General features: G+C 41.5%; 1 protein-coding gene across 2 annotated transcripts in view; it reads right to left on the bottom strand.

Moving 5' to 3' along the window:
- sept2 (septin 2) overlaps positions 1–3,208 on the bottom strand; it is a 30,807-nt gene extending 27,599 nt beyond the window's left edge. For both annotated transcript variants that reach the window (XM_017706351.2, XM_017706352.2), the window contains exons 1-2: positions 3,139–3,208; positions 428–470 (exon numbers count right to left, since the gene is read on the bottom strand). In XM_017706351.2, the coding sequence (XP_017561840.1) occupies positions 428–451 (24 nt within the window). In that variant the 5' untranslated portion in view covers positions 452–470; positions 3,139–3,208. The remainder of the gene's footprint in view (positions 1–427; positions 471–3,138) is intronic.
- Between the last annotated feature and the right edge of the window lie 9,046 nt (positions 3,209–12,254).

Raw genomic sequence — 12,254 nt, 5'->3', positions numbered from 1 at the left:
CTGAGCTAAAATCCAGCCTCTTGATCAGATTTCTTATTCAGATTTCTAGATTGGAGTGTGGTGCTTACATGACCATATGAATAATCTGATAACTGCAGAAATCTGATTATGATCGGATTATTGAGTGCATGTATGCGTGTCACACATCAAGCAGCGATTTCATAAACCACTTCATGTAATAACGTCTGTAAAACAGCTTTTAGATGCATTAAACTGTTCAGATGTCTGGTTCCTATCACCATCACTGCGGCTCGGTAAGTTTCTCTAGAACGGAGTGTCTCACACCAAATCACTCTGAAAAACTTTGTTTACATAATTACGTAGAATTTTGAAAAATAGGTGGAGTTCCCCTTTCACTGGAGCTGCAGTAGAGACCAAAACGGTCGCATCGCACAGGCTTGAAATGAAAGTAAACATGTGTACATACCTTCAGTTTGTCAGCCTGAGACATTCTGATCTGAGATCCAACCCTGCAAAAAATAACAGATATTTCACTTAAAAACGGCAGAAAACGGCTCTGAGCATCCGAGAAATCACCCAAAGGTGGAGTAACATCAGCGCCACGAGGCTCTTCAGCTCACATAAGCCACAAAAGGTAGCCTTCAGATGCTGACAGAACAGGAAATGAGCTGTCGTTTGCACATCCTCGATTCAAAAACGAGTCGAAACCACAGAAAGTTCATTCTGCGCCTTTTTTTAACTGAACTGAACCCGGCAGGGAAGACACGCTGGCTTGTAGGCAAATTTCACGCTCTGCATCCATAACAGAGGGATGAAATATTTCTGACTTGTTTAACACATTAATGTCCAAATCTTCATTGCTCTAAATGTTCTCTAAGCCTGAACGCAGACGTCTCCCAATCACTGCATGAAGCAGTTGTGAATTCACTCCCTGGCGTCTGTTTATGAAAAGGTGTATTTTTAACACACACTCATGGTGGAGGGATACATGCAGGGCGTTGGGAGCCAAAATAGTTCCCAAAGAAAACGCAGGTTTTCCACTATTTTACCATCATCAACGTTCCATACAAAAGCTCGGAAGACGTGCAGGTTCACTGGTGAACCTACTATTAGTGCTGTAGTCACGGCGACGCCTGGTTCCCATCACCATCCCCCGGTGAAGACGTCCGAGTCTCTACAATCAACCACTTCACACCAAAACGCTCTGACTTTGTTTATGACTCATCGACTGCAGAAATTTTGGTAAATTGGTGGAGTTCTCCTTTAATTTCATGTGAAGCTCTACACCGGCTTTACACCGATCTCCACAGAGGCCAATAAACCAAACCTGTCTGTCTGCCCATCTGTCTACCTCTACCTACATGTCTATCTACTTGTCTGTCTGTCCATCCATCTATCTGCATGTCTATCTACTTATCTGTCTGTCCATCTATCTGTCTGTGTGTCTACCTACATATCTGTGTGTCTGTCCATTTATCTGTCTACCTATTTATCTATCTACCTGTCTGTCTGTCAGTCCGTCTATCTGTCTATATATCTGTCTGACTGCCTATCTGTCTGTCCATCTATCTGTCTGTGTGTTTACCTATCTGTCTATCTGTCCATTTATCTGTCTGCCTAATTTATCTATCTACCTGCATGTCTATCTACCTATCTGTCTGTCTACCTACCTGTATATCTGTCTGTCCATTTATCTATCTACGTGCATGTCTATCTACCTATCTGTCTGCTCATCTATCTGTCTGTATTTCTATCTATCTATCTGACTGTCTGTCTGCCTACCTGTCTATGTATCATGGATCAGGCACAGATAAAAGCAGAACACATGCCTTCATTTCCAGATCAACTGCAGTAAGAATAAAGACTATAATACACACAGGATCAGACTAATTAGGCTTAAACGAAAAGCATGTAATGCTGATCATTATATATATATATATACACACACACACACACATATATATATATATACATATGTTTACCTGATATAGACCAGTGAGAGTAATATATATGATCTGCACTTCGCTCGCTAAGTTCAGTTAAATCACACGTCTGAAAAAAGTCTGTCTCTGTTTAAATGCGGTGTAAAGTGTTCATGAGGGACGTTAACTGCCCATCAGTGCTGTCAATCATAAGGTTTAAAGGGGAACTCCACTGATCTTTCAGACTTTCTGCATGATTAAATGGTTAACATGTCAGCAAAGTTCATTCAGAGCGGTTTGGTGTGAAACTAGAGAAACTTACCGAATCAGAACTGCTCACAGTGGCGGTGATGGGAACCAGACGTCTACCTCTAAAAGCTCCCACACAAAAGGTTATGTAGTTATGAACACACTGCCTGATGTCTGAGACACTGTCTTACGACAGTTCTGTGATGAAGTTTTGAACACGTGCACCTCGTGAAACAGATGGTTTGGGATGGTAAATAAAATGGCTATATTTGTGAGCCATGGTGACCCCTGGTTCCCATCACCACCACTGTACAGAAAACCCGTTGGTAGGCGTCTCTACTCCCTGCTCTACACTGCTGTTCACATCAAATCACACTGCGTGACTTGGTTTGTATCGCAACCAGTGAGTTATGGAGAAACTTTGAAAAATCGGTGTTTTCCCTTTAAGTTTAGCATTTAGCCGCGTTCACTGATAAGACTGTGGGAATGTGGAAGGGCTGGACAGTTAACTAGCTTAGCTAAGCCAACTGCATTGAATGAAAAATGTGAGCAGCGCCAGCTTCTGGCTTGAATTCCCCGTTCCACCTTAAATAGTGCAGCAGCAACGTAAAGCCAGAGGTGCCACACTGTGAGCGCCGTACCATTTAAGGTGGACCGGGAAAATTCGAACAAGAAACTGGCGAAACGTCAACTTTTTGCTTTTAAACCGATTCCACAGACACATTCCAGGTAGAAAAGTCTAATACGAGGTAAAACAGACTCTAAAGGTTGATGTTTCGGTCAGCAGGGTTCAGTTTTAAGTGACTTTACGAGGAGAGAGAGAGAAGCTAAACCTGCAGGAAACTGGCTTTAGCGGTGCAGCTACGCTGGCTAGTCTAGCGAAATACAACAAAACTAACATTTATAACAAAAATTCAGGGACTAGCTGCTCTGGGAGCGTTTAAAAACAAGCAGAGGAGTCACAGAGCTGCATAGACGCGACTAAACTCGAAGAATGTCGACTTACGGAGATTTTCTCGGTCGAGCGGAGCAGAAACGAGTCGAATAGCTGAAATTCCTGCGGAACTGACGGGCGGCGCCTCCACGCAGAACCGCCAGAGGGCGATACTGTACCGCGGCGCTCTACGCGGCCTAACTTTCAAAATAAAAGTCTCAATGTTTAAAATGTTGAAATGTTGAAAAGAAATAATCAGAATCAAGCTTTATTTGCCAGGTTTGCTTGCACATACAAGGAATTTGGTTACAGGAGCTCACAGAGCACGTTATCAGACACACAGTTACATGTAGTAGATAAAATAAAATAAAATAAAATAAAATAACATGCACATACTTCTTCTTCTTTCGGCTGCTCCCCTTAGGGGTCGCCACAGCGGATCATCTGGCTCCATCTTGCCCTATCCATTGCCTCCTCTACTTTTACACCAACCATCCCCATGTCCACCTTCACTACATCCATAAACCTTCTCTGAGGTCTTCCTCTTCTCCTTCTACCCGGCAGCTCCATCTCCAACATTCTTTGCCCAATATATCCACTATTCCTCCTCAACACATGTCCAAACCATCTCAACCTGGCCTCTCTGGCTTTATCTCCAAACTGCTCCACCTTCACTGTCCCTCTGATCTGCTCATTTCTAATCTTCTACTTATCATAAATAACATGCACATACACATCATCTAAACCGCTTATCTTTCTGGATCACGGTGGGGTGCTGGAGCCTATACCAGCGGTCATCGGGCGGAAGGCAGGACACACCCTGGACAGGTCGCCAGTCCATCACATGCCTAAAAAATATATAAATAAAATCAAAATATAATAAAACATGTAAACGTAGCCTCACTCAGTCATAAATACACACAAGCATGCCTGTAACCTTTACATTGTGCTGAGTCTAAAGTTAAAGGGTATGTAGTGGCAAAGAAAGAGATCAGTGAGGAACAGTCAGATAAGTCAGGTAATAAATCTGATAAGTGGGGTAATAAGTGATAAGTACGGTAATAAATCAGATTAGTGGGTTAATAAGTCAGATAAGTCAGGTAATAAATCTGATAAGTGGGGTAATAAGTGATAAGTAGGGTAATAAGTCAGATTAGTGGGTTAATAAGTCAGATAAGGGGGGTACAAAGTCAGATAAGTGGGGTAATAAGTGATAAGTATGGTAATAAGTCAGATAAGTGAGGTAATAAGTCAGATAAGTGGGGTAATAAGTCGGATAAGTGGGGTAATAAGTCAGATAAGTGGAGTAATAAGTCAGATAAGTGGGGTAATAAGTCAGATAAGTGGGGTAATAAGTCATAATTAGGGTAATAAGTCAGATTAGTGGGTTAATAAGTCAGATAAGTGGGGTAATAAGTCAGATAAGGGGGGTAATAAGTGAGATAAGTGGGGTAATAAGTCAGATAAGTGGGGTAATAAGTGATATAAGTGGGGTAATAAGTCATAATTTGGGTAATAAGTCAGATTAGTGGGTTAATAAGTCAGATAAGTGGGGTAATAAGTCAGATAAGGGGGGTAATAAGTCAGATAAGGGGGGTAATAAGTGAGACAAGTGAGGTAATAAGTCAGCTAAGTGGGGTAATAAGGCGGGTAAGTAAGATGCTAGAATAAAATCTGGTTTGAGACGGCAGTTCCAGAGGATGGAGTTGAGTGTGATACTATAGACCAGTATTTTTAAAAGTGCAGTTTAGAAGCTGAAATATTGTTCATGTGTAATAATGAACTGTTTAAGAGAGTAAAATAACAGTGAGTCTAACTAGGGGTGTGCAAAACGGTAAAATAATATATCATAACACTTCAAAACATTTTCACAATACATGACGGGCCTCACAGTATTTAGCTTTTTCTGAGATTGATTGGAAGATAATAAATATAAATATATATATACACTACATTGTTTTACAAACTGCATCAAACAAAATGATCAGTGTTCCTTAAGTGCTGATGATATTAAGGATATACTCAGAAAAGCATATTGTGACATAATTTATCACAAGAACACTTAAGTCACTTGTGTCTCAATATTTTGTGTATATTTAATATATTTCTATTTTCTGTAGAGTGATTACCTGAGCCTCACGACAATGTCGTGAGCTGGAGGTTTGGGAACCAGCCCTGTGAAAAGAAGGTTGTTGTTTCGATCCCCAGAGTTGACAGTACATCACTGAGGTGTCCTTAAAAAAGACACCTAACCCCCAACTGCTCCCCGGGCGTGGGGATAGGGCTGCCCACCATGTGCTCAGTGCCCCCTAGTGTGTGTGTGTGTCTTCACTAGTGTGTATGTGGTGTTTCACTGCACGGACGGGTTAAATGCAGAGGTGAAATTTCCCCGTTGTGGGACTAATAAGGGTCTCTTAATTAAATTAACATAAATGTGCATAAATGTCCTGACATGTTGTGCCAATGACAAATAAACTTGAAATTTATCACAATAAAATACCTTCATACCTTCATACCACCCACAATACCACCCACCCCAACTTGTAACATACCTCATTTTTTATTTTAAAATATTTAAATATAACTAGTAATGGTGTTAATGTTTTCAGCTTCTATCTGGTCTAAAATGGATTTGTGCAGTTACTATGTGCTCTTCAGGCCGAGTAAGGTTGGCTTATGAAACCGTCTTCAAAAAAACAGGGCTGTGGTTAGAAATCGAGCCTTTTACGTTATTTCCAGAACTACAGAGACAGAGAGTCAGATAGAGAGACAGAGAGAGAGAGAGAGAGAGAGAGAGATAGAGAGAGAGAGAGAGAGAGATAGAGATAGAGAGAGAGAGAGAGAGAGAGAGAGATAGAGAGAGAGAGAGAGAGAGAGAGAGAGATAGAGAGAGAGAGAGATAGAGAAAGAGAGAGAGATAGAGAGAGAGGGAGAGAGAGAGAGAGAGAGAGAGAGAGAGAGAGAGAGAGAGAGAGAGAGAGAGAATGAGAGCCGAGGGTATGTGTGTGGGGAGGGGGGTGGTGGTGTTGGGTGCAGTCAGAGATGTGTTGAGCTCCAAATCTTCTTAAACTGCCCTCATAATCTGCTGGATGTTTTAGTGCGAATAGGATTTCATTCTTACAGAAAGATCCTCAAACCCAAACATCCTCATCACACGACCACAACTTCACACACGCGTCTAGCAAAACCGGCACAAACAGAGTTATAGTATACAACAGTTAGTTCCGGCCATGTGAGCTGATTGGTTGAGAAAGTTCTAACTGCTGTTGTTTCACCATCACATCACGGCTTTTTCACAAACACTGTGTCACTCTGCTGAGATGCTGTTGCTAAGCAACAACTTTGACAGCTGTAGGAGACGCTCAAGCCATTTGAACGTTTTTACTTCTTACTTTGCCACAAACAGAAAACGGACACTGTTAAGATCACATTTGACCAACAGCCGATTTGGTCCGACTCTGAAGATGAGACGACACTAAATTCCCGAACTGTCGTCACCACTGAGCAGCTTTTCAGTCGGCAGCTGTGACAGAAGAACAGCTGAAGAACCTGGAATCAGCCAGAAATGAACCCAATACCATTCACCAAACTAAACGGGCTGTAAGAAGCAACATTAATACTGATATGGAAAAAACTGACCGAACTGAGCTGAACCTGATATTGGGTCAGTTTTGTTACTCTGACATACCAACAAGCTGCTGGTTAATGAACTATAATTTGGAGAAAGGAGCTGAACATTAAAACATATTAAACACCGCGTTAACGGCCCAGTTAATTAATTTCTTACTTTATTAATTTAACTGTTGTATTAAAGCAGTAGAACAAGATTAGAAATGAGCAGATCAGAGGGACAGTGAAGGTGGAGCAGTTTGGAGATAAAGCCAGAGAGGCCAGGTTGAGATGGTTTGGACATGTGTTGAGGAGGAATAGTGGATATATTGGGCAAAGAATGTTGGAGATGGAGCTGCCGGGCAGAAGGAGAAGAGGTAGACCTCAGAGAAGGTTTATGGATGTAGTAAAGGTGGACATGGAGACGGTTGGTGTAAAAGTAGAGGAGGCAGTGGATAGGGCAAGATGGAGGCAGATGATCCGCTGTGGCGACCCCTAAAGGGAGCAGGCGAAAGAAGAAGAAGATTAAAGCAGTAGAACACTCGAGGAGTGTTATCACCAATAACATCACAGCTGTGATGATCTACGGCCACCAAATTGCTTAAATAAATTACATTACCTGTGAACCGTGACTGTTAGAGCTGAACCGTCGAGACAGAGGTCAAACCTCAGTCAAAGCCGAGGAAGGATCACCTTTATGATAATGCAAGTGCCAAAGTGTGAAAGACAGGGGGTCCGGGAGGGTCTGGGACCCCCAGGATGTCTCAAAAATCCAAATTCTGGAGATTCTGGTCAAATTCTGGTCCCTGAAAATAAGCTTATTATGAAATTATGCCGTCTGTTATGCTGAACTGTAAGAAAACAGGACAGGAAAAGGATTGACGCCTTTGAACTTTGGTGCTGGTGAAGACTTTTGCCGAGTGTGATTCTGCAGTAGTTCAGTAACAACTTCATTAAACGATGTAGATGTGACTCAAACCTTTTAACTTGATGTTTACTTAAACTCACTGAACACTTATTACTCAATGAACTGATCCTAAACGCTAATTAACACAGCTGCGCAAACCACAGGCCAAAACATTTTAAAGTTATTTCAACATTGTCTTTTTGAGTAATACATAAAATAATCAGTCTGGATAATCAGAAGGTGCTAAAATTATTTAGTGTGATTCTCATTAAGTACAAATTACCCAATCAAGTATCTCTGAAGCTGCCACAAAGATTGGGAACAACTTGACATAACATTTTTATGTAAATTCAACATTTAACATTTCATTTTTTTGACTGGGCATCTCTATGATATGCACCCATTAGGCATAACATCATGACCACCTCCTTGCTTCTGAGCTCATTGTCCACTTTATCAGCTCCACTTACTGTATAGCTGCACTTTGTAGTTCTACAGTTACAGACTGCAGTCCATCTGTTTCTCTGATACTTTGTTACCCCCTTTTACACTGTTCTTCAGTGGTCAGGACCCCCATGGACCCTCACAGAGCAGGTACTATTTGGGTGGTGGGTCATTCTCAGCACTGCAGTGACACTGATGTGGTGGTGTGTTAGTGTGTGTTGTGCTGGTATGAGTGGATCAGACACAGCAGTGCTGCTGGAGTTTTAAACACTGTGTCCACTCACTGTGTCCACTCATTAGACACTCCTACTTTGTCGGTCCACCTTGTAGATGTAAAGTCAGAGACGACAGCTCATCTGCTGCTGCACAGTTTGTGTTGGTCATCCTCTAGTCCATCAGTGGTCACAGGACGCTGCTGGCTGGATATTTTTGGTTGATGGACTATTCTCAGTCCAGCAGTGACACTGAGGTGTTTAAAAACTCCAACAGTGCTACTGTGTCTGATCCACTTGTACCAGCACAACACACACTAACACACCACCACCACATCAGTGTTACGGCAATCAACCACGGTGGTGGTAGTGTGGTTCTGCTCTCTGTCAGAAGATCCTGAAGGAGAATGTCCACCCGTGACCTAAAGCTCAAGCGCAGTTGGGTTATGCAGCAGGACAAAGATCTGAAGCACAAAAGCAAGTCCACCTCTCAGTGCCTCAAAACAAACAGTATTAAGGTCTTGCAGCGGCCGAGTCGAAGTCCTGACTTGAATCCGACGTCAAGACCTTAAACGGTCAGTTCACGCTCAAAAACCCTCCAATGTAGCCAAATTAAAACAATTCTGTAAAGAAGAGTGGGACAACATTCCTCCACAGTGGTCAGTGATCGCAATCGTATGACTGAGGCTGTTACAGCCGAGTGACGCACAACCAGTTATTAGGTTTAGGGGCAGTTACTTTTTCACATAATCTTTAATAAATGGAATGATAATTTAAAAGCTGGGCTGTGTGTTTATCTTACACTAAAATGAGTTGAATGATCTGAAATGTTTGTGTTGACAAATAAGCAAAAATAGAAGAACTCAGGTGAGAGGCAAATACTTTTTCACAGCACTGTAGACAGCCAGTTTTCTGACCCGAGGACCATTGATGTCCAGATATAATTGGACTGGTGGACTGTTCTCAGCACCAACACACTCTGTGCATCAAAAGATGGTCTACTGTCTCTAACAGTGGTGGACAGTAACTGAGTAAATGTAATTAGTTTCTGTACTAAAGTATTTTTTTTGTGTATCTGTACTGAAGTTTTTCCATTCTGGGAGACTTTTTATTTTCACTCCACTACATTTCAGAGTCTAATATCTGACTTTTTTCACTCCAATCAGGGCACAGCGGTCACTTTGTTTAGAGCTGGTTTTGACCTGTTGGTCATACCGACCCAGTGCAGCACACGGTTCAACGTCAGCGCAGCAGCGTAAAATTTTGGGAGAGTCTGTTCAACATAAATGATGAACTAACCTAACTTTGTGTAAATAGAGCACAATATAGAAATATGTCCACATATGCAGTCGTGACTGACGCGGCTGAAACGGAGCTCTCGTCCGTTCCATGAAATTTTAGAAAACACAAGACAACCTCCAAGTTTTAAAGACTCTTTTATTGTTACCCACATGGCTGCAGCGGCAAACACCAGGCGGACCTTTTTGAGACTCTGCAAATCAAAACAATTGTGATTATCTTGCACTGTTCAGGGTGGCCAGCTGATGGTGTAGAGAATAACCAATTTATCTATTATTCTATTTATTTGAAATAACTTTGTTTTGTGAGGAGTTTGACTTACCTGTTTGTTGCAGCATGGCAGCAGCCTGTTGCAGGTCAAAGGATCCGAGCCTAAGGGGGTTGTGGGTTATGTAGTCTTGGGGTTGTCCTATAAGTGGAATGTTCCATCTCCCATGCTTGAGCAGGGGGAGGGGGACCAGTTTTCATGGTTCCAAATAGTAGTTGCAGTAGGAATGTTTTAATATTAAATGTTTTATATTTATGTTAAAATATTGATTAAATAATATAGATTAACTAAAGTAAAATTTATAAATATAAAGAATTGGTACATTTTAAAACTTACCTGCAAACTTACCTGTGGTTGGTTGAACCCAATAGGTTAAGGGGTTTATAAAATGGAGAACTCGCATGTTTGGTGAGAGTGAGGGTGAAGCTAGCTTGGTGTGCAGTTCTGTGTGTAAGGCCATAGTTGAAGGCATGTTTTTTGATAGGAGTTTGTATCAAGTTGATTTTTTTTTTTGGTTTTGCCTTCCCTTTATTTTCATTTTTCTTTTTGAATTAATTATTTTTGGGATTTTGGAACAACGTGCACTTTTTTGCTGTGGACTTAATAAACCTTCCTGCATCGGAACTTCCCGTTTTCCAGTGTTTTTAAACCTCCACTCAGCTATCCTGTAACAGCGGCTTTGTTCTGAATTTCTACAAACACCATTTCATTTTATAGTAAATTAGTTTGGGCTGGTTTATGTTTATGAACAGAGGCCTACAGATCAACATAGTAAAGGAGCTCATCTGTGATCCTGAGTTTAAAGCCGGTTTTTATTCAACTTAAACTTGGAACTAAGTTGTAAATAAATCTTAAACTGAAACTTTGCTTGTGTGTAAAAGTGATTTCAGAGCCACTCGGTTCTCCCTGATGGAAACTGTTTACCTTCAGTGTTTTGTGCTTATGATCATTTTAATAGACGTCAGCGTCACTAATTAATGACGTTCTATTAAAAGACTGGTTTACCAAGAGAGACGCTGGAGGACTTTCACCTGAAATGAGTTCATGAAGAGAGTCTTGTTATAAAAATGATAACAGGACATCAGAGCCAGAATTACTCTTTTAGTACTTTTACTTTTGATACTTAAGTACATTTGAAGGTAAATACTTTAGTACTTTTACTCAAATGGAGGTCTAAAGGGAGGAACTTCTACTTTTACTGGAGTAATATTTTACCTTGGGTGTCTCTACTTTAACTCAAGTACATGGTTTGTGTACTTTGTCCACCACTGGTCTCTAACTGTACACCAGCAAGGTGGAGCTACAAGAGACATTTCCAATAAAGTGGCCACTGAGTCTGAGTTGAATAAAAAGAGGAAAATGGAAAGTTGAATACCAAAAAACCAAAAGTCTTCAAGTTGTAAACAACTAATGCGCAGTCCTGGGTCACTGACACTTTATTACACGTCTGACATTTCAGACCAAAATAATCATCCTATCCTACAAGATCCCAGCTGAGCTCCTCTTAAGCATCGTCCTGCTTACCCCACACATTTCACTTGCAAGCTGGCACCTAATTTGCCGTGGCTCGTTCAAAATCTGTGGCCTGCGTTTGGCGCTTTTCCTCTCAAATGCCTCATTGCAAGTGTGTCTTTGTGGCTTTTGCTGACTCGTGCGATCCGAAGGCTTGCAGATAGGCCTGCTGGAATGGCCGCTGGATTTATCTCCAAATGGTTCCAGCATTAATGTCACCAGGCTGGGAGAAGGTGGTGCATGACATGTCTCAGGATTGGAGCTGTCGCCTTGCTTTCCTTAAACACACTTTACTAGCAATATTTTCATGAAAGGCTATTAGAGAAGCTTGACTTCTCCCAAATATGATTAAAATAAGTGCAAGCTTTACCGAAATCCCCGCGGTGCAGAGCTAATCTGAAGGATTCCCCTCATAAATGTCTCGGTGACGCCCAGAAACCCTTCATTGGATGGGAAAGTGTAAAACATTGGGCGAGATATACTGTATGTAGGTTTATGGCCGACCAACTGCATTCCTACTCCATCACACACTTATACAGCCGTTAAAGGAGAATCCACTGTCTCATTCAGAGTGGTTTGATGTGAAAATGGTTCATTGTATGGGACAAAACAGGGACTATTAATAAAAAATACAGCGTCAGTGTCTCAGACATCAGGCAGTTGTTATTCATAACACCTTTCTGTGAGGGAGCTTTTAGAGGCAGATGTCTGGTTCCATTCACCACCACTGTGAACAGTTCTGCTAGGACACATTATGTCAGAATCAGGTAAAGGCTAATTAACCAGAGTTTTACCTTTAGCAGCACTAGGATTAGATGCGTGGGGCAAATGCTTGAAGACTGGTGTACTATATGGCCAAAACACCTATATGAGCTCATTGGACATCCCATTACATAAACATGGGCATTAATATGGAGTTGCCCCCCAAACAGTCTCC

The sequence above is a fragment of the Pygocentrus nattereri genome, chromosome 17, assembly GCF_015220715.1.
Source record: "Pygocentrus nattereri isolate fPygNat1 chromosome 17, fPygNat1.pri, whole genome shotgun sequence".
Classification (NCBI taxonomy): domain Eukaryota; kingdom Metazoa; phylum Chordata; class Actinopteri; order Characiformes; family Serrasalmidae; genus Pygocentrus; species Pygocentrus nattereri.
The sequence above is the reverse complement of the archived record's forward strand: the minus strand, read 5'-3'. Positions and strand labels throughout refer to the sequence as shown.